Source organism: Solanum stenotomum, chromosome 3, assembly GCF_019186545.1.
Source record: "Solanum stenotomum isolate F172 chromosome 3, ASM1918654v1, whole genome shotgun sequence".
Classification (NCBI taxonomy): domain Eukaryota; kingdom Viridiplantae; phylum Streptophyta; class Magnoliopsida; order Solanales; family Solanaceae; genus Solanum; species Solanum stenotomum.
The window spans coordinates 1,923,134-1,945,405 of NC_064284.1; the positions used below are offsets into that span (position 1 = coordinate 1,923,134).

Below are 22,272 nucleotides of genomic sequence, written 5' to 3' on the forward strand. Positions count from 1 at the left end.
AAATCTAGCATCTTTTAATGCAATGCAACCATTAATGAATAAATAGCGCACTCCCTTAAACTAGTAACCCCACTCATCTAACGCATTGGGTGCTTCAGAGAGAGAGAGAAAGAGAGGCGCATTATTTGTGTGTATGTTTATGTGTGTTGTATAAATCCGACCATCTAGTGGAATAGAAGAGGCATAAATTAATTATTTAATGCCTTTGCCAGGAAAAAAAATGCTCTATTTGAACAAATCATCTGATTATAAAATATAATTCCATACTGGCCGAATGAACCATAGGCAGTCAAAAGTAGGTCTAATTCTTCAGACTCCTGACCACAAAAGCAATATATATATATACACACACAAATAAAGCAAAGGTATGCAATCAAACAGGAAAAAAAGCCCAGCAATGCTGTCTTAGATTGTATTAGTAGTAATTGTAAGCTGTAACTAATTAATTAAGCTTCACAGGGCCCGATATCCCTGGAAGTCCCTTCACCAACTTAACTCGGCTAGGTGACCCAATTACAAGACTTGGGCTTTTAACACCTATTTTTCACTAATGACGGGACGAGTCGTTATGGAACAAAAGAAGGTATTCATTACACCTATTATAATGCCTAGCTAATTCATACCTCAAGAAACCAAACATACATATAAAGTTTAGTGTATGTAATGTGTACATAAAGCTAATGAAACCATAATTTAAATAGTTTGTATACATTAATAATAAAATTTATAAACATTGATGACCCAAAATATGTAGTGTGTGGAGTCATTTTCTCTTATAGAGTGTTAAATACATATTTGATGTGATTTTCGCTTAAAAGAAACATGAAATAACGAAAAAAAATATATGTAAAAGAATATTACATATAAGAGACTTCAATCCTGAGTCACAACTTTTTTCTTCCATTTAAATGTAAAAGTGGTAATCCGCTCAATTAGTGACGTGGATTTGAGCCAAGAGTACATCTGATACTTCCCCCCATTGTCTTCGTGATTCTCAATTGCACCTTTATGAATACTGACTTCATTTAGTCTCTTGTATTGCTTCATTCTGGATTCTTTTGTTGTCTCATGAAACACCTGTCACACATATCAAAATGTAATGAAGGGGATACGAATTACGTACTTTCCTTTGAAAAATTATACCATGTATACAAGATATATAATGTCATATTTATGTTCAAATCCTTATAATTAATGTGAAACAGTCGTACAACATATACTCAATGTTTTTTTGTGTTGCATGTTTATATATGTATAGGTTGGGGACCAGTGGCGGAGCCAGAAATTTTAATAAGGAGATTCAAAATATGAGAAGTAAACACACGAACTAGTGGAAGGGGGTTCAACATTTATTATACATACTTAAAAAATAATTTTAATCATGTATAAATAGTAATATTTTTCATGCTGCCTCCGCCCCTGTTGGGGACAACAGTATGAGTGACATACATGTGTATTGTCTTTGCTGTATGCAGGTTTTTACTTGATCTTGGAGGGCTAAGATAAGGCAAAATTATATTAATTGTGGCCTCTTAAACACACACACACACACAAATAATGTGCCTCTCTCCACTAGATGGTCTGGTTTATACAACACACTTAAACATACACACACACACACAAATAATGCGCCTCTCTCTCTCTCTCTATCTAGTTATATATATACATATATATATATATATAGAGAGAGAGAGAAATCATGGAGCACCAAATGCATTAGCATTTTATCTAAATTACTTAACAAAAAATTAAATTAAACATAAGTTATTAATTAAGGGGATTTTCAAGAAGAATAAACAAAAACAAAGGAGAAATGATAATGTGCTAAAAGTTAGATGAGTGGGGTGACTAGTTTAAGGGAGATCAAGGTTGGCTATTGATTATGGTTGCATTGCATTAAAAGATGCTAGATTATTTTTTTTATAGGCGCAGTGATATAATGGTGTTTTATTATAAAGTCTATATGAAGATTCTGAAAGTAAATTTCCTTTACTTATGAAAAATTATGTTAGTTTCTTTGTATGTGTGTAGCAATTTTTCTTTATTTTGTCCACCTTCTTATTTCACCTGCTGGTTTTGCCTTCTTATTACTATTATATGTGAGCAATAATAGTTCTGATGTTCAGAAGAAGAGAGAACGAATTTCGACAAGTGGAAAGCTGATATGTTTACTGTCTTTTCATTACATGTGATGCAGATGGAATTCTCTTTTGGTCCAAAGGGATGGGTACCTGCTGAACAGCTGCAAGAAAAATCTACTGATGAATGTGTCTATGCTTTGGGTCTGCATGCCCCTGGATTTTTTGATAAAGTTTTAAATGTGAATAAGTGCTTATTGCAAAGTGATTCAGCAAATGAGGTATGGTATGTGCCATTGAATGTAGCTAGATTTAGTTGCCAAACGTCTGCCTTTTTCTCCTTTTTTTTTTAACTGTACACGGTCTTTTAAGTTTCGATGGACTTACCGTTTATGAGGTGTGTGAAGTAAACAAGCATATTGACAAATAAACTGTCAAAAAGGGGGGTAAAGAGGTATTCATTAGTAGCACACTATTGAGCATAACCACATACTTTAGGTCTGTTTTTGCCAGCAGAGAGAGCTGTGACTTTGGAATTGGAGACATTAAGAGGCAAAGAAGTTTTATGTGGTAAACTGGAATGTAGTCATATCTCCTAAGATGTAGGGGGTTAGGGTAAAATGATTTTAAGGCAAAATATTAAAAATAACATCATAATGCATTAAAAAAGCATTAATAAAGCACTATTTGAGAAATGGATTCAGAAATCTGGCAATGAGAGTCGTGCAATTTGGAGGAGGACGGTCATTGTAGAGGATTAGGAGTCCAGGAGGGGAGAAGTAAGCATCATAATGTCGTTGGAGAAAGAGAATGAAAACATGCATGAGTTTCAGTATACATCAGCTTCAAAGTGGTAACAGAGATAGGGAAGCACATCTCCAACAATATTTAGCATATCAACCTAGAAGTTATTGATGGTAGCACAGGTGTACAGAGGTGAAGAGGAAGGAGAAGTACTAGGTTGAGAAGGAATCTGAATTGAGATGGCAGATAATTCCAAAATCCCTTTTTTTTACTCCACTAGTAAAGATGATAGCAAATTACAGACATATTAGGATGCCTGGAATTGAAGAGACAGAAATAAGATTTTCTGAGTTCTAGGTTGTCATTTTACTATAGATTGTGAAGAGAGATAAGAACATTTACCAACTCCCTTAAGCTAGAACACCAATAAATTAAAGTTGTCCTCTAGCTCATTTACGTTGGTTTAACCTGATTCAAGACCTATCACTTATAATTGGCTCATGTTGATCTTTATGTGTAGATTTTTCTGCAGCAGGAGCCTTATTGATGCAATTAGACAGCTCTGAGAGCATCTTGTTTCCCTCATTTGTACTCTTCACAGATTTGAGCTTGGAATAAATTTTTCCATCTATTATTTTTCAATTCTGCCTTCGATTAGTCATGATTTGATATGGGTTTTTTGTTTCGACGGTGATATTTGTGCTTTTTTTTTCTTTTTCTTTGTATGATGTAATTTCTTCTTGTATAAAAATGATTTTGTGATTTAGGTTCTCTCAACTGTGCAAGAATGCTGGCGGGATCCAGAGTTGGGGCTTTCTCCGTGGAATGTGCACTCTCACACTGGCTTTCTGAAGCATCTAATGCTTAGATCAGGCAGGTATTTGATCTTATTTCTCCCCTTTGTGAATAAAGCATTGAAGTCATCATCCGTTTCTTCCTCTCTTTTTTTGGGTGGGGCCGTGGGGATAGGGCAGTGGGGGTGGCTGGCAAGATCCTTGAGTAGCCATGTATATAGTTTTACTATTAGGTGTTTCAGATTATGTTTTGTGGCTGAATTCTTAGGTTCTTGAGCAAGTTTCAAGTCTTTCATTTTTCAGATTCTTCCCCAGGAAGCTTTAGTCTGTGTCATGCTGCATATAAAGTTTATATCTTTTGTATGATGTACCTTGCACCTAACGATAATTTTTCTTACTGCCTTTCCTTTCAGGAATATTGAAACTGGTCTTCCTGAACTTATGGTTAACTTTGTAACTTCTTCTGACAATCCTGAATGCTTGAGGCCCCTTGTTGAGAAAATCGCAACTATTCCTGAAGTGGTAGGTTTAACATATTGCAGATAACTTCATTCTTTTGTCTCTTTAGGTGAAGAAATTCCTATATTGATTGCTTACTCTGGGAATCATATTACTTCGACCACTAAAGTACTTCCATCGTGAGTCAAGTTCTGGTTTCATGAGTCAATATCTTAATTAGCTCTTCTCTCCTATAGGTGGACCCATTGGCCATTGCATTCTTTTGAGATGCCACCGAACCTTCTATTTTCCACGAAGTTACTTTTTTATTGGTCAGTCTGCATCTGCTATAGAAAAATTATCTATGGTATCATCGCTACTAAATTTTGTCATTGATATTTAACAGGTAAGCATTGTTAACAATGTGAATACTTCTATCGGCAACACATCTGTTGGGGAGAAGGAATATATGTTGTATGGAAAATCTACCATCACAGAGATTTTGAGAGGGCTTACTTTCCAGATTTCAGCAAACTCTTTCTTTCAGACGAACACACGTCAGGTATTTGGTAAAGAAATGGCTAGGCTAGTACCTTGATCTCTTCCGTTTATACTTCCAAACCCTGTTTGGTTTTCCTTCTTTATTAAAAATTTGGTGCTAAATACAAACTCTTGAACTTTTCAGGCTGATGTTCTCTATAAATTAATTGAGGATTGTGCATTTCTTGAAGGAGATGGGTCTGAAATTGTTCTTGATTTATTTGTGGGACAGGAACCATTGGCCTTACACTGGCCAAAAGGTATATAGGTTTTCTTCTCTGAGCTGCAAGTTCTAGATTTTGCTGATCTGACATTTATTTCTATTTCAATTTGCAGGGTGAAGCATGTTTATGGTTTTGAAGTAGTAGCTCAAGCTGTATCAGATGCACGTCAAAATGCCACTCTAAATTTCATCAATAATGCAACCTTCATCGAAGGTGATTTGAATAAAATTGATTCGACCTTCGCCAGCAACTTGCCCAAGCCTGACATTGTTATCACAAGTTATTCTCTTCTTGTTTTCCTGATGGATGATATGTTTCATTTGAAGAATTAACTTCCGTTGCTTTAATAAAACCTTGGTTGTATGACGCTTAGGAATGTTTTATTGGTCAAGTCTCCCGGGACTAAATTGCTCTGTGAATGCCCTTTCAGTTTAAGTTCCCAATTCACTACCTGGCAGCAGGGTGATATCGTAAGATTAGTAGTCCTACACTCCTGCTGGTATAAGAATATTCAGAATGAAATAACTAACGTACATTGAAGTGTGAAAATTGTTTAGAAAGGAAGCATCGCCTCTGTCATGTTAAAACAGGATGTTTGATCTGCTTTTGGCCTGGTCTTTAGGTTAGATTTCTGTTCTTGTCCCCTTCAATGAAAAAAGATGGAGACCAACACAACAACTAGATGGCAAAGGCGAAGAACTTTGGTCACAGTTTGTGGTGTGAGCCATAGTAAGAAGACAGCCTGAAGGAACCACCTTGTACATATCCGTCTAACTATAATGGAAATTTGGAAGTTTCATAGAATCTTCTGTTTACAATGTGTTAAGGATTCTTAATATTGGCTTATCCTTCCGAATAAGAAAAATTCATGTTTACATAGAATGTTTATTCCAAAAAGCAATGAACGAGGAAGTTGTTTCCCTATAGTTAAATGTCTCAACATAAAGTTGCCTTCCTGTGGTAGATAATATTTTATGCAGGTCTCGAAATGAGGTCTCGGATGGCATTCTCAAGTATGTTATGTGAATGGCATGTGAGACCATGATTTAGTACTTAGTCTACTTGATACATTGCAATCTTTACCTTTTTCCTGGTGCACCTTTGGAGTTCCCATAAACTTGCTTACATTTATATTATGTTGCCGAACCTGCAGATCCTAATCGCCCTGGAATGCACATAAAATTGATCAAATTTTTGCTAAGATTGAGAGTATCACGCATCATTTATGTATCGTGTAATCCTGCCACTTGTGCTCGTGACCTTAATTATCTCTGCTATGGTGTGGTAAGTATTTGAGTTCTCATATTAGTCCATAATTATTACTATCATTCACTCTGCTAAAGTCCGTGACATTTTTCAAATGCAGCCGGAGCAGAATATAGAGGGACGCTATAGACTGAGTAGCTTACAACCAGTCGACATGTTTCCACACACACCTCATATTGAATGTGTTTGCTCGCTTGAGCTTCGGTGATAAACCAGTTGTACATCTTAATTCCAACTAGTTGAATTTCTTGCGTCTGTAATTGTTATTGCTGGACATAAATTCCTATGGGATTTAGAAAGTGGAAGAATAGAAATGAAAGTCATGAAGCGATGGTTTGTTCAATTGATTTATATGATTAAATTTAGGATTAACAAAGATCCATTTTAGCTGAATATTCTTGTAAAAGAAACTTATTTTCTTCGAACAAGGATGAGATTAAAAAGGCCATCAAGGCTGCCAATGCAATTACTTAAACAGGGGATCCCTAAGCACCTTAATTAGCTTTGAGACATTTGATTTTGACGTTTTTATATATGAGCATTAGTATTATTTTACAGAAGTTTTCGGTCTTTTTCCGCATCTGAATTTGCTCCAGCAGTCTCTTTCGACATAATTGAATGTCTAGTTTTCACCATTAAAATATCACATGTCTCACATTAAAAAATGAATGTCTAGTTTTCACCACCCACTATTGTCCTGTTTTGTTTCATTTCTCTGTTTGATAAACTGGAAGTGTACTTTCTATTTTTTCCATCTTCGATAAAAAAAGAAATATAAGTTCCCTATGAATTCAGATGGGAGGAATATAAGTTCCTTATGAGTTATGAATAGAGATGCAAATTTGATGATTTACTTGAGCAGATGTGTAGGTCCACAATATAATACTATATAAACATCAAATGTCTAAAAGCTAGTACTAAATGTTAAAGGTGCCATTTATAATGAGTAATTTTCCTAGAGAGTCACCCATGTTTGAAAAATTACCTACTAGTAATATTACTTATGTTTGATTTAGGACTATAATATCACTTAACTTTACATATTTTCCTCAAAATATACTTGACACATAAAAAGCATTATTCTCTCTCCTATTGAGATGTCATGTCATGTCATATTACTCATTTTTTATTAAAAAAATTAACTTTTTAAAATAACTCATATGTTATATTCATTAAATAAAAAATAAAAAAAAAATCTTGATTATTTATCATTTTTAATTTTTTACTTTAACATATTAAGGGATAGACATTTTTTATTCTATTATTACATTTAACATTAATTATTTTTCTAAAATCATTTCTCAATTCATTCATGCACACTTTTAATGGAATGTCATATAACATTATTATTTTTTTAATACTATCTTTTTTATTTTTTAAAATTGGGAAATTTAGTTTCTACGTCCATCTCTACATCTTTACTTGTGGCTAGACTAGCTAACCAAGAAAGTTTGTGAGTCTCTGGTTTCTACTGTAGGTAAATAAATACTACATTTCAGTAGAATGGAGTCTTTATTGGTGTTTAATCATGAGATGGGCCAATTATAAGTGATATACATCAAGAATCCAAACATATATGAAGTTTAGTGTATATAATGTGTATATAAAGCTAATGAAACCATAATATTAGTAGTTTGTATACTTTAGTAAAAGATTAAACATTGATGACCCAAAATATGTAGTGTATAGATTGTGGAGTCATTTTTCTTAAATTCGAGAGTCTATTAAAAAAATAACTCTATCCTATTTTCCTCACCCTCCTATACATATAAAATAATTCAAGAACTAATTTTTTTTAGTAAAATGTATATCACTTAGCATGATCAAGATTTAAGTTGTAAAAAGGTGTCTATGCAAATACCTCTCTTTTTCATTACTGGCATGACGTAAAAATCGACACACATATTGGAAAATGTTATTTGAAAAGTGGAAACTGTGTTATAGGACACGCATTTCAATTGAAATAAAGTTGGAAGTTCTGTAAGGGAAAAAAATCATTAATTGACATTGCATGACAATTGACACCTAATGGATAATATATAACAAAATAATCTAATTTTCTCCTCACCCTCCTCATGCATGCACTGCACAGACCACTTACTCCTATAAATAGAGTGTCACCTCTCCTAGATCTCATCACTACTTCAAATCCATTGTTCTCAATCTATTAACAAAAAATTAACCCAACATGAAGTATCTTCTTAAGATAAAAGCAGACATGTCTCATGTTGAAAAAATGACTCCAAATGGAGGGGTTGATAGTGAAGATATGCCTTATTTCTTTAAGGTAATTAAATTAAGTATATATATGCTTTGTACTTACATTCATCATTCTTACTTCTTTTTTTTGTAATAAGTAGTTGTTATAATGAAAGCATATTGATCATCTTCTACTCTCGTGTTTTTCTTTTGTTCTAGCTTCGTTGTGAACACTGTGACGAGCTGTCGAAAAGACAATGTGTCTACATGTCTGGGGCGGCAAACTACGGACGTGACGTTGTTAACCACGTCCTAAAAGTAAAACAAACTTGTGATTATATATTTTTTTTATTGTATAGATCCGGTTTAGTTTTTTATATTTCTAATAAATTTGTTTTTAATCACATTCAGTGCAAAGGATGCAAAGAAACTGGGGCTGTAACACTAATTTCCGGTTATGGAAGGGATTTGACGGTGAGTGGAGCTTATGCTCTTTAAATGTACTAACGGGCTAGTCCCGGAAGGATATGAATTCAACGGCGGCTGGACCCTTACTACTGTAAATGTCTCCTTCAACTTCATTATAACCAAATACTTCATTTTTTACTATATTATTTTTAACAGTGATATTGTTATGTAGGATTCGAATAAGGTTATCATGGACGTGAACTTGGTTAACAATTCCTTCTACGGCAACTTTGATGAATACGGAAATCAGCCTACAATTAAAAACACTAGGGGAAAGTTTACTCTTTACCAAGAATATTGATCCTACGGGATATATGTTTTAGAGTCTAGGCCAAAAATAAAGTGTACTGTGCCAAGATGTTGGATGGTACTTAATAATAATGTATGCCTAGATTAGTTTTATTTTGGTGTTGAATAGTAGGACTCTTTTCTTGTATTAACGGGTTGATCATCAATATATTATTATTATTATTACGTACTTGCTCATAACATCTTACATATAACTCGTAAGTACAAGCTAAAGAAAAGCACAAACTAGCGTTTTGTCTAAGACATGAAGCTGAATTTAGAAATGGCGACCTAATTAACGTAACCATTCATCCTAAAGGACCTAAACTACACCACAGATGTACTACTTATGAAAGATGAAAAATTTTATGATGCTGAGGCATACCAACTCATACTCGTGTGAGAGTATTTTTATATTAATTTTAATATGATATATGGGATCTACAAAGTCAATTCACCTTTTTCTCAACCATTTTTTTTTCTCTTTCCTAGCTTTTCTCTTTCCTGTTTTGTTTCATTTTCAATCTTTTTAGTATCTATTTTGAAACCAATTGTATTGCAATCTCATTTTTATTTTTGCTTACCATAAAAATAAAGTTTTTTTTGTCTAATATATTTTATCAAATAATAAAAAATATATATTGTTTTTTAATATTATTTTATCACTAAATAAATGCATAAGATATTAATAGTCAAACTTAATATTTTAAAACATAATTAATAAGACTAATTTAATAAAATAAACCTCTAATAAAATATAAGTGAATTTATATATAAAAAGAATAGTGGAACACATATTATTAAATTATATATTAAATATTTAAATATTATTGGCATAGAAAATATGAGTGTTACGATTACTATTATTATTATTATTATTATTATTAATATTAGGTATTTGGCCATAAATTCTAAATATATTTTTTCTAGTTGCAATTATGGAGTTGGCATTGAAGATAAAGTTGTGTTGGTTATATATTTGGTAAAGAATATTTAAAATGATGTTCTTTTTTAAATTTTCTTAGATACAATTTTAAAAGTAAAAAATGAGTTTAAAAATAGATTATTAGATGTTCAAGTTTTTTAATATAATTTCAAATTGAAAAAAAAAATTATATTTCAAATTTTGATGACCAAACATTGATTTTAAAATAAATTGAAATATTATTACGAAAAAAATAAATATTTTTATATATGAATGGATCCTAAAACTAGAGGTGGAAAAATATCAGAGACAATAAAGATGATTCTTTTAAAAGTACGGTAACTGAAAAAATAAAAGAAAAAGAAACAAAAAGGATTTTAATAGACAATTTTCAAAATATAAATAACCATTCAAATAATTAATTTCGATTTTTTAGGCTCACAACCTCTAATTATCTACAACATGGGCTTGACACATTTTATATAAAATTATCCAGCTCGAAACTTATATATTAATCACAAAAAATCCATTGGAAATTCACTAATCGAAATGAACAGCGGATAAGCTAATTGGATCGTCTAATCAATTTCTTGAAAGATTTTTCATTAAAATTAAATTTTTTTAAACGGGAGAAGATTTTAAATAATGTCATACAAATATATATTTTTTTAAAATAATTGAGATAGAGAAAATAGTGAAAAAGATTATGCAATATAAGTATATGAGAATTGAACTTTTAACAAAAGTACAATGAGTCTTTGATTACTTGTACAAAATTGTCCATTTATCCATTACACAAAGCCTCACACAAGTATGAATTGATATACCTCAATCATAGTAAAAATTTTCATGAAAGATCACATGTTCCACATTAAAAAATGAATGTCTAGTTTTCACCATCCACTATTGTCCTGTTTTGTCATTTCTTTGATAAACTGAAAGTGTACTTCATATTTTTTCCATCTTCGCTAAAAATAGAAATACAAGTTCCCTATGAATTCAGATGGGAGGAATATAAGTTCCTTATTAACAGAGATAGAAATTTGATGTTTTACTTGAGCAGATGTGTAGGTCCACAATATAACACTATATAAACATCAAATGTCTAAAAGTTAAAGGTGCCATTTATTATGAGTAAAATTTTCCTAGATAGGCACATATGTTTGAGAAATTACCTAGTAATATCATTTATTTTTGGTTTATAATTACAATATTACTCAACTTTACATATTTTCCTCAAAATATACTTGACACATAAAAAACATTATTCTCTCTTCTATTGCGATGTCATGTCATGTCTTATTATTCATTTTTTATTAAAAAATTAAAATTTTAAAATAACTCATATGTTATATTCATTAATGTGTATATAAAGCTAATAAAACCATAATTTAAATAGTTTGTATACATTAATAAAAAATTAAACATTGATGACCCAAAATATGTAGTGTGTGGAGTCATTTTCTCTTATAGAGTGTTAAATACATATTTGATGTGATTTTCTCTCAAAAGAAATACTTATAAAATAAAGAAAAAAAATATAAAAGATTTATTATATCTAAGAGACTTCAATTTTGAGTCACAACTTTTTTCTCCCATTTAAATGTAAAAGTGGTAATCCGCTCAATTAGAGACGTGGATTTGAGCCAAGAGTACATATAAGACTTTCTCCCATTGTCTTCATGATTGTCAACTGCACCTTTATGAATACTGACTTCATTTAGTCTCTTGGATTGCTTGTATTGCTTCATTCTGGATTCTTTTGTTGTCTCACGAAATACCTGTCACACATATCAAAATGTAATGAGGGGGCTACGAATTAAGTACTTTCCATTGAAAAATTATTCCATGTAAACAAGATATATAATGTCATATATATATTCAAATCCTCATAATTAGTATGAAACAATCGTACAATATATACTTAATGTTTTAGGTGTTACATGTTTGTATATGTATAGGCTGGGGACTACAGTATGAGTGACATGACATGTATATTGTCTTTGCTGTATGCAGGTCTTTACTTGATCTTGGAGGGCTAAGATAAGGCAATATAATATTAATTGGTTAATCTATTGATACAACATTCTATTTCCCCGCCATTGTTTGTATATGAATAATATGTTAATGTCTTTTCAAATTGAACATCAGGAGAGATATCCTATGAAAAATCACTTAACGTTGTCGTTTTTGGTACATAATTTATGTTTATACCTGGAGTATTTTACTTTCAGTGCAGGGAACAATCGATACTATCTTGGGGTGAAAGTTCCTGATCAGATTATATGCAAATGATTCAAGGCACATTGAAGGAATCTCAATGTGTAACTTTAACTCTCGAGTTGGTGGAACAACAATTTCTCTTGGATCTTCATAGATAAGAATACTGTTATTCTGCACATTGTACAAAGGCACAAATTAACCAAGTGGATGATAAAATCAAGGCTTCAGAATGGAGCAAACAGAAGGGAAACGTACCTTTTCACAAATAATTACAAATATTAGACCCTTAGAATAGTTGAACTTTTGAACAAAGTCCTGAATATTATTGCACCAACTTGTTTCCACATCTCCAAAGATGTAAGAATTTCTAAACTCTGGCATCAGATAAAATCGGAGGTTGGCTCGTTCCAATTTACAAGGATCCATAGTTGAGATTGAAAAGGGCATTTTGATACCTTCAAAATCAAACATTTTCAGATTTGGTGCCAACATCATGTTGACTTTCTCCACATTCCCCCAATCCCACAAAGAGAATCTCTTAAGCTTTTCACTCACAACATTAATATTTTTCATTACATAGCTACCTTTGAGTATTAAGACTTCAAGGGCTGTGAGCTTAGACAATTGATATTCAAATTCCTGGTCGGTCATGGTGGAATCTTCCAAGTGGAGATATTTCAAAGTGTTATAACCATCTAAAATATCAATTGTGCAAGGCAACGATTCTGGTTCATGTGTCTTGCGGTGTTTGTGCAAAGGCGAGCCAACATGTAAAAATTTACAAAGTTTTGGAGCCCGGATTTCGACCTTGTCAAGTTTTTCACATGCCCTTAGCTCCAAATTCTCTAGATTTACTAGACCCGATACATACAAATTATTCTGCAACCCCCTGCAACGACTTAACTTGAGATCCCTGATTAATGGACATGTTGCAATCAATTTTTGCAATTTGTTGGTGGTACTATTATGATTGATTTCAAAGTTGCACTTATATAGAGATAACTTAGTCAACGCCTTAGCTGAATATATAGCATCAGGTATGGTGTAGTACAATGAACCCGACCATGATATGCCAATTTCTAGAAACCTGACATTATGTTTAGTTGCCAATTCGATCCAGCGATCCATATGAGAAACCAATTCCGGAGAATAAAGATTCATAAGGCGGAGTGTCTCGATTCTTAAGTTTTGCTCGACATGAGGCTGCAAGGAATCGTCAACGAATTGAACAAAATTCTCCAGGGATTTGTTGTGAAAGTTGGATTGAAAGATTATCACATCAGGTCGGCCTCTCCAAATTGAATTCCATGTCTTAGACAACACGCAAATTTGAGCTTCTTCTTTGAGCCCGTTCTTACAAGCCCTACCTAAAATATCATGAATTATGTGAACAGGTAACTTTGATATTCTGTCAATAATTTCCGCCATAATTATCAACCAATTTTCTCAACTGACTTTATGCTATATATAAACTTAATTCCGATTCCTCTTTTGGACTAATTGGTCACACTTTCCATAGAAGTTGATACGAAATTTTTAAGGTTTACCTTTAAAAGAATTTTTCACGCACAAAGTTGCTGTTTAATTTTTCCTAATATTTAAGACCTATTAAATCAACAAGTAGGATTTTGGTTAAATCTCTTTCCTAATTTAATATTTGTACTACATAGGAAATCGAAGTATATAGAACTTCAAATTAATCAAAATTTTGCCATCTATAAATTCTTTCCTTAAGTTGAATTATCAATTTAAATATCACCTTATATAAATTATTTACTTATTTGAACGATGCAACATAACTATATTGTTACTATTAATTTTGAATTTTTGCCTCTCTTTTTTTTAGCATACTTTAATTTTTTTTAGCATACTATACAATATGAGACCAAACCCATTTCATAATCATCTTTTCTAACTAAAACTTTCATTAAAATGAGCATTCAACCACGAAAGTTCCAACACTCAATTTTGTCACATATATGCCTCTTGCTCGCTGTGATGACAAAATCCATAAGCATGACTTAATCTTTTTATTAGATCTACTAATTGTTGGAGTATTAATTGGTGGTTCATGAACCACAGTGATGAAAACAAACAACTCCAATGAAACAACATAATACCTTTAATTAAGTTCAGTTTCTCCTATTGCCCAATATGTCTAATTCATATTGACTCAATGCTTGAAATGTTTGAAGGATCAGCTCAATCAAACTTAAAATTTTAAGTTCTAACTTGCAGCGAGTACCAACTGTTTTAATCTTTTAAGAGCTGAAATAACTTCAAAGACAGGAGGTTCTATAAGAAATATTTTAGGTTAGGTGGAAAAACAATGACCCGCCACATTGTGGTCTTGGAGTTCCCGTAGTGATTTAAGTGTTAATTTTAATGAAAAACTTAATTGGAGAAGATGACTATGAAAACGGGTTGGGAATAGATAAAATGGTTGGGTTTTTAAAAGAAATTGGGCATTTTAAATTGGGGGTGGGTTATTTGATTCCTGAGTTGACATGCGTCTCTTCATTAAAATTAAGGGTATATTTGTGTCAAAAATATAACGGCAAGGGTATATATGAATCGAAAGTATAATGAGGGATACATCTAAACTATTTCCAATAGTACATGAATATATTTGACCTTTTTCCATTTAAAATATATGGTATAAAATATTAAAAGTGGTAATATATGTAATTGTTTGAAACTAGAGGTAAAATTAGTATATATAGTAGTGATATTTGTCTAGTTAAATAGTTTTTTTAAATTTTAAAATGCACATTATTTTATGATAATTTACTGAGCAATAATAATAATAACTAATTATTCTTTAATACAATTCTTTTATATGGAATATAGATATTTTTTTCACGTCAAACCTGAGTCTTTTTTTTTGTAAATATAAATTTGAACTAATCATTATTTAAAAACTCAAATCATCTCTTAAACTATTTGAGAATTGACATCATGTAACTTCCAAATTTCCAATATCAACATAGGTAAATGTACGAAACACGCGGTCCCCCCTAAGCAGAAAGAGAGAAAAGTAGGGCTAAAAGCACTGTTCTGCAGGCATTTAGGGTGCTTCGTTTGTGTTGTATCCATTGAACAATAGCAGTAATTATGGACATTGAATGTGTAAGGTTCAATGTTAAAAACTGATTGTTTTGTTGGTGTTCATTTCAAATTTTTCAATCATATGGCTTTAGCATCTAGTCCTCATCAAACTTACATTCCTCTCCCATCTTCCAATTCAGGTGGTCTTTTATCTCCCAATATTTAGTTTTACTTCCATGATGGTGTTGGTGTTGTTAATTTGAGGTTTTGGGAATGATTAGGGCTTTTATTTGGTTTATTGGTGTAGTGGGTGGACATCAGTTCGTTTCCCCTTTTGCATATAGTAACCTTGAGGTTTGAGATGCTGTATTTTACCCGTGGATTTAACTCTACCGGAAATTTGCAAATGGGGGTTTACTCTGTTTCAGTGGCTTGTGGTGGTGGTAGGGGTTTGGTGGATGGTGGTATTTCTTACTTATTATCATTCTCGACTTTCCATTTTTGTTTTTTGTTCTTCCTAAAACTCCATCAACTCTCTTCAAGTTTCTATGATTCTAAGGCTTTAGAACAGTTTTGAGGCTAGGGTTCTTGTTGTTGCTATATGCTTCCATGATTTATCTTTTGCATACTACAAATCAGTAATTGCTATTTCGGCACAAGTCAACTGGCATGTGTTTTCATCCTGATAATCGTATATTCTTTTGTCATTTTTGCGGTTTGTTTTCTTGTGATTAGTTTTGTATGAGCTATCATGCATTTGAGCAGGTGGTAGGCATGCTGATCATGAAGTAGTTTTAAAACCAGTCCCCATTTATATCATCAGCCATGAATCTCAACTTCCAGCCACATTTCTCAACCCTTCTCCAAAAAATGAGATGGTTGTTGGACTTGACTGCGAGGGTGTTGACCTCTGTAGATATGGAACTCTCTGTATTGTGCAGGTTTTTTTTCAGTCCTCACATGTTCTGAGTAGATACCAACTTTGTGCTTCACTTGATTTTCAATATTATGATGTTATTCAGCCGTAGCTTTGTAAGTTTATTATGAGTAACCTTACTTAATATATGTTTTCTTGCAAAGCAAAAACACATTGGTAATTTGGTACACTTCTTGAAGAATAAGTTTGTATAAGTTGTAGACATCCAGAGAATTATCTCCTAATCTTTCATTGCCTGACAATGAAAAAATGTAAAAACCGTAGATATAATCCTCTTTAAGACTTTATGCATCCAAATCAAATACCTGCTCTGTTCCAAATTAATGGATTCAGTGCCCGAGTTTTAGATGTCAAGGCTTGTACTCAAGCACCCTGTCAACCAAAATTTGACTAGTTTGGGCATTGGTAAAAACTTGTCTTTTTGGCGACCTTAGTCCAATCTAGTGTATAAATTGCGAGATGTGTAAATTGACTGTCTTAGTTGGTTAGGTGATTCCATGCGCTCTGTTCCAAATTAATGGATTCAGTGCCCGAGTTTGAGATGTCAAGGCTTGTACTCAAGCACCCTGTCAACCAAAATTTGACTAGTTTGGGCATTGGTAAAAACTTGTCTTTTTGGCGTCCTTAGTCCAATCTAGTGTATAAATTGCGAGATGTGTAAATTGACTGTCTTAGTTGGTTTGGTGATTCCATGCTTAGTTTCACATGTTTATAGGTATTTTGGTAGAAATTTGTGTGGGGCTTGACCATATTCACCTTTACCTTTACGTTCTTTTTGATGAAGTATGGATTGACCTTTCCTCATTTAAATTAATAGCTTGCTTTTCCGGACGCTATCTACTTGGTTGATGCAGTACGCGGTGGGAGAAAGTTGATTAACGCTTGTAAGCCTGCTCTTGAGTCTGTTTATGTCACAAAAGTTATTCACGACTGCAAACGGGATAGTGAGGTCGTATAGAACTTCTTTTAGCTGCCTCTTGTTTCTCCTTTCCCTCTTGTATCATTTTTGTCACATTTTTCCTCTTTCTTTTTCAGGCATTATACTATCAGTTTGGTATCAAGTTGCACAATGTTATGGATACCCAGGTTAGCTTCTGGTACTTTCTTTCGAGCTACTTGACTACTAGTTTCTCATGTTATCCTCTGAAATACCTTTTAACTAAAGTAGTAAGTGATTCCCACATTACTCTCCAGCTGTTTAACCCGACCCTTTTCATACTCATTGCATGTTGTCCTTTCTACCACCTCATATTTATGATATTTGTTTTATTATCGTTCACCTGGATTGTGCTGATTTCCAGCCGTGATAGTTTTGATTTCTACACTGGCTCCGCTTGTATTCTCTCTATATTTTGTTAAATTTACTGCACCATTTTTGTGAGTTCTAACTGATTGGGGATTGTATGTAATTTTAGAAGATGCTTAAATGATGAAATCTAAAAAAAATTAAAATTGGGACCTTTATATGGTGATTTGGCATCAAGACACTTTTCTTTTTAGCTGCTAGCTATGATGATTACTTCTTCAACCATGCAGTATAAATCTCTCTCGGATTATTAAATGAATCATTTCCCACTGATTCTTTATTCCAGATGTGGTTTATTTAATTTAAATCAGTCCTGAATATTAACTTACTTCCAACAACGATACAAAGTTGCTTTTATATCACAGTGACTGCTTTTCTTTCTATGTTGTACAGATAGCTTATTATCTGATAGAGGAACAGTTGGGGAAGAAGAGCACACAAGAGGGCCATATCTCTTTTGTGCGCCTTCTTGCAGATCCACGCTATTGTGGTACTGTGTCCCTATTCTGCCTCTTATTTATCTTTTCCCATGTGGTGACTGCATTAAGTATATGAATGTTGATTGTTGAGTGGTTAAATGCAAGAATCCCTACTGGATGACCAGATAAGTTTGGTTCCTGGAAACGTTTTGATTTGGTTTTGAGAAAAAGGGAACACATCATCTAGGATTTGGTAGTGATTATGTTTGCTCTTATGGTTTTTTATCATAAAAGACAAGGAAACGTATTGCAAAGTTTCTTCTTTGAAGTGCATCTCATTCTTTGAGGAATGTCTTTTCACCATTGTGTTTGCCATGCATTTTGAGAGATGGCATTGGGAAGTGATATTGTTCTGTAAGTTTTGATTAGGGAACAAACTAATATGCATATTTCAAGTTGTCATGGTAATGAAATTCAAATTAATGGTGAAAGGGAGGAGCAGGAACCTTCTAAAGGAAAATATTCTTTTCTGGTTAGTTCATAACTTCGAATTGTATATAAAGAAAACAATTGAAGCAACAATTCTATAGTGTACAGCAAGTACTCTTCTTGATATTGGCAATGTAACCTCATATATTTTGCACTTCCAGTGGAGTTTGTAGCTCTAACCACCTCTCCTCTCTGACTGCTTTTGCTCATGAAATCCTAGGGAATGCTATGAACTTTAATGATGATCATGACTAGAAAAAGCTTGCTATGGCAAATTTCTCATTGTTGATTGTGAAATAGAAGTTCATGGACAGATTTAGTTGCTAATACACTTTCCTTTACTTTGTATCTCTTTTATGTGATTGCAGGTATATCATACGTGGAGAAAAAAGAAGTCCGTTCCCTTTTGAAGGAGGTTGGATTCTGTTTTACCTATTCCTCTCTTCAGTTGACATGCCTACCATGTGGAACATGCATCTTTGGATATCATTCCCAGATCACAGTTAAAAGCCATACAGAAGAAATGAGCATTTTAAGGATGTTCTTGGACGAGTTTTCAAAGACTTTGGTAGTAGAAAAATATGGTGAAATATATATGCAAACAATCACCCAGTAGGCAACTGGCAACAACTAGTCTTCCAGTAGTAACACAGTGTGAAATAAACCAATGTCTTACCATGCCTCTCCCACCCCCAAATAAAAAGAATACAAAAAGGAAAAAAGAAAGCCATCCTCATATCGGTGCTGTTGGAAATGAGGATGGGTTGACAAAATTTTCATTGTATATTGCTCCACTGAACTATGTCCTCTTCGAAATAGTTTATTTTTTATTTCTTATTACACTGGTATCTGGGATGTCTTGTGCTCATCTCAACTATTCCACTAGATACTTGCTACCTTCCACCGGCACAACTAATAAGACAAATGGGAAGAAATCACATAGTGTTTTTCCGTTCTCTAGGATTTGAACCCTAGACCTCATGGCTCTTCAAAATAGTTGCTGATGACATATAAATGGTATTGCTTTTAGATAACATACTGGCCTAAAAGGCTTCAGGTTTTGCTCAGTTATACTTGACAGCAACCTTTCACTTCTCAAATTCATGTTAGTCTTAGATTAATGATATGGAGCTTCTTTCCATGCTTATGTACTCCCTTTTCCGCACAGTGTCGTGGCTTATGTACCTTCTAGAATTGTATTGCTTAGTTCTTTTTTTTATACAGGATCCTCAGTTTTGGACCTACCGACCATTATCTGAGCTAATGGTCCGTGCAGCTGCTGATGATGTTCGATTTCTTCCATACGTATTCCATAAGATGATGGAAAAATTGAGTGAAGAATCATTGTGGAGACTTGCAGTTCGTGGTTCACTTTGTTGTCGGTGTTTCTGCATAAGTGACAACGAATATGCTGATTGGCCAGCAATCCCTTCTATTCCAGGTGATCTCGAACTCTCCACCAAGGCAATGAATGCATATAGTGGTACCAAAAGATATATGTTGTTTTGTATAGATATACTTTAATATAATTGGAGAAGTTTCTTATCCTTCATGACTATATTAAGGCATTGGAGCCTTGTCCTGACTTTTGCCGGGTTTGATCACCTGTAAGTTAGTAGAAAATTAAGCTGCCCCATGAAAAGTATTAACACAAGAAGTGTTAGATGTGAATTTAAAATAGTACATGATTTTCAAAATTTAATTTGTGAAAGTCTGTAGCTTATCAATTTTGTAGACATTTTGAACCAATAAAATGTTGGTGCATTTATGCTAAAATGTGATTACTCTTGTCAGAGTTCCTCAATGTGGAAAGAGATACTTTAGAAGACGAGATCTTGTCCATACTTGATGTGCCACCCGGGAAAATGGGACGTGTTATTGGTAGAAAAGGATCCTCAATTTTGTCAATCAAGGAATCATGCAAGTAATAGTCTCTCCCTTTGATCATTCTTGTTTGCTGGTTTATAGCTTGTTTGGCTAAGCTTTTAGCTAAAAGCACTACTTTTTTTTCCTTTCCAAATAGTGCTTATTTTAGAGAATTGAAGTGTTTGGCCAAAACTTTTATGTAAAAATAAGTGTTTTTGAGCAGTAGCAATAGTTTTTCCCTAGAAGCACTTTTCGAACCTTGGCCAAGTACAAATTACTGCTCTAATATTGACAAAAGTGATTTTCAAATTGATTAGCCAAACATGAATTGCTACTCTCCAAAAGTACTTTTTTCGAAAAGCACTTTTCTAAATAAGAGATTTTGGAAGCTTGACCAAACATGCTATTAGTGGGTCCTAATATGAAACATTTTGCAGGGCAGAAATCCTAATCAGTGGATCGAAGGGAGCGCCAGACAAGGTTGGTAAATATAAACATGTACTCCCTCCCTTTGAATTTATGTGGTGGTTTGATTGGACATGGTGTTTAAGAAAGGAAGAAAAGCTTTCGGAAACATTTGGTAAAAAACAAGCCATACACTTTTATATGTAAAAGAGAATTTTCAAGTAAATTGTTTCTTGAAATATGCTTAGTACTATAATTCGAGCCTCAGCAGAGGCAAAAACACTAGTCTAGTCGAATTCTTCACATTTGTCCAAGCCTTGATGACCAGAGTTACCCGATACTAGTGATGATGGGAAGTGAGGTAGCAATATCCCCGGGAATTAGTTGAGGTGCAAGCTCGTCCAGATACCATGGTTATTAGAAGAAAAAAAATGGACTACTCTTGTCATTATTGTATTTTTGGTTTTAGATGCAACCAAGTTTTAAACTTTAGAAGAGTCAGTCAGGGATTAGTTAAGATATTTGAAGATCTAAGCTAATTACACCTAATTGCAGAGAAACGATGGGATGAGCCACATTGGGTGTTGGGCTTGTTCACAGGGTATCTCTGGATGCTTGAGGCCAAGTCTTGCGAGACAAGAGCCTCACACTTCTGGCCCAATGTTTTCTGTCCTCACTCCAAGGCCAGCTCCGGATGAGTCCCAGTTTATCCTTTCAAAATATCTTATTTGAAAAGGATTCCATAGTAATTGTTTGCACCTGTTAAAATGCCTGCCTGCCTGCCTGCCTGAGAATTGCATTTTAGCATGTAAATATTAGCCTGGGAAACGAAGAAGTTTAGTAATATGATATAATATTAAAAGTGCACGCTAACTAGAATGATAGCTTCGGTTATTATTATAAAAAAATACGGGTTGAGGGATGTTGATTTGATATGTTTAACACCAATCTTCTCTGTTTGATCAGGTTTTCATCATTGGACCCCTGAAGCAGGTAAGGAAAGCAGAAGCCATGTTGAGGGGCCGGATGTTGTGACTTGTGAGACAATCCTTTTGCCGCACCTGGAAGCCAGAGCTTTGCAATCGTATTACCCGATCATCACACTAAACAATCTCACTTCTTTTTGCTAATATACAAACCCTGATCTCCCAAATGCCAATTCATTTCACATTCGACAGGGTTCTAAATCAATGCATCTATTGTTGAAATTAAATTCGCACTTGTTTTACTCGCGAATTTGACAATACTTCTCTTACGTGGACGGGATAGACATTGTTCTATAGGTCAATTGTGAACTTGATTGGTGGAGTGGTCTTGGGGGGTCATTGTCATGCCCACGGAGTGGCCAACTTGGGAATTTTGAGAATGATACTGGATAGGAGTGGACTATAAAAATCTAGTTGTAATTGTAGTGGGAGCCATGGGGGGATAGTTCTAGAAAATGTGGAGAAAGTGACAAAGGGATAAAAGCTAGCCCCCCCTTCTTCACAGTTCACATGACCACACGGTGACTTTGGGGGATTACGGACAAAAGAGGTCGTTGGTGGGCTTAAGGCCATTGAATTTGAAACAGCGTCACTGTACAATGCATGTACAGCAAATGTTTCTTCAAATA

At 33.7% G+C, this 22,272-nt stretch overlaps 3 protein-coding genes across 6 annotated transcripts in view; 2 read left to right on the top strand and 1 right to left on the bottom strand.

Moving 5' to 3' along the window:
• Window positions 1–6,477, top strand: part of LOC125860094 (uncharacterized) — a 44,586-nt gene extending 38,109 nt beyond the window's left edge. The window contains exons 8-10 of one of the 3 annotated variants that reach the window (XM_049539990.1): window positions 4,931–5,097; window positions 5,972–6,102; window positions 6,185–6,477. In XM_049539990.1, coding sequence (XP_049395947.1) covers window positions 4,931–5,097; window positions 5,972–6,102; window positions 6,185–6,292 — 406 coding nt within the window. In that variant the 3' untranslated portion in view covers window positions 6,293–6,477. The remainder of the gene's footprint in view (window positions 1–4,930; window positions 5,098–5,971; window positions 6,103–6,184) is intronic. The other 2 variants (XM_049539989.1, XM_049539991.1) reach the window with 2 other exon arrangements.
• Window positions 6,478–11,532: 5,055 nt separating this feature from the next.
• On the bottom strand, window positions 11,533–13,615 carry LOC125857685 (uncharacterized). Its single transcript, XM_049537297.1, has 3 exons — window positions 12,443–13,615; window positions 12,179–12,358; window positions 11,533–11,745 (listed from the first exon to the last, which is right to left on the bottom strand). The coding sequence occupies exons 1-3, from the start codon at window positions 13,613–13,615 to the stop codon at window positions 11,533–11,535; spliced, it is 1,566 nt and encodes a 521-aa protein (XP_049393254.1).
• Window positions 13,616–15,199: 1,584 nt separating this feature from the next.
• LOC125860100 (uncharacterized) lies at window positions 15,200–22,272 on the top strand. Of its 2 annotated transcripts, none has more exons than XM_049539996.1 (10): window positions 15,200–15,435; window positions 16,001–16,176; window positions 16,990–17,121; window positions 17,208–17,258; window positions 17,872–17,968; window positions 18,755–18,801; window positions 19,611–19,827; window positions 20,172–20,310; window positions 20,690–20,732; window positions 21,624–22,272. In XM_049539996.1, exons 1-10 carry the CDS (start codon window positions 15,327–15,329, stop codon window positions 21,690–21,692), a joined length of 1,080 nt encoding a protein of 359 aa, XP_049395953.1. In that variant the 5' UTR covers window positions 15,200–15,326; the 3' UTR covers window positions 21,693–22,272. The 2 variants fall into 2 exon arrangements, with proteins under 2 accessions (XP_049395953.1, XP_049395954.1); XM_049539997.1 differs by having other exon boundaries at window positions 20,181–20,310.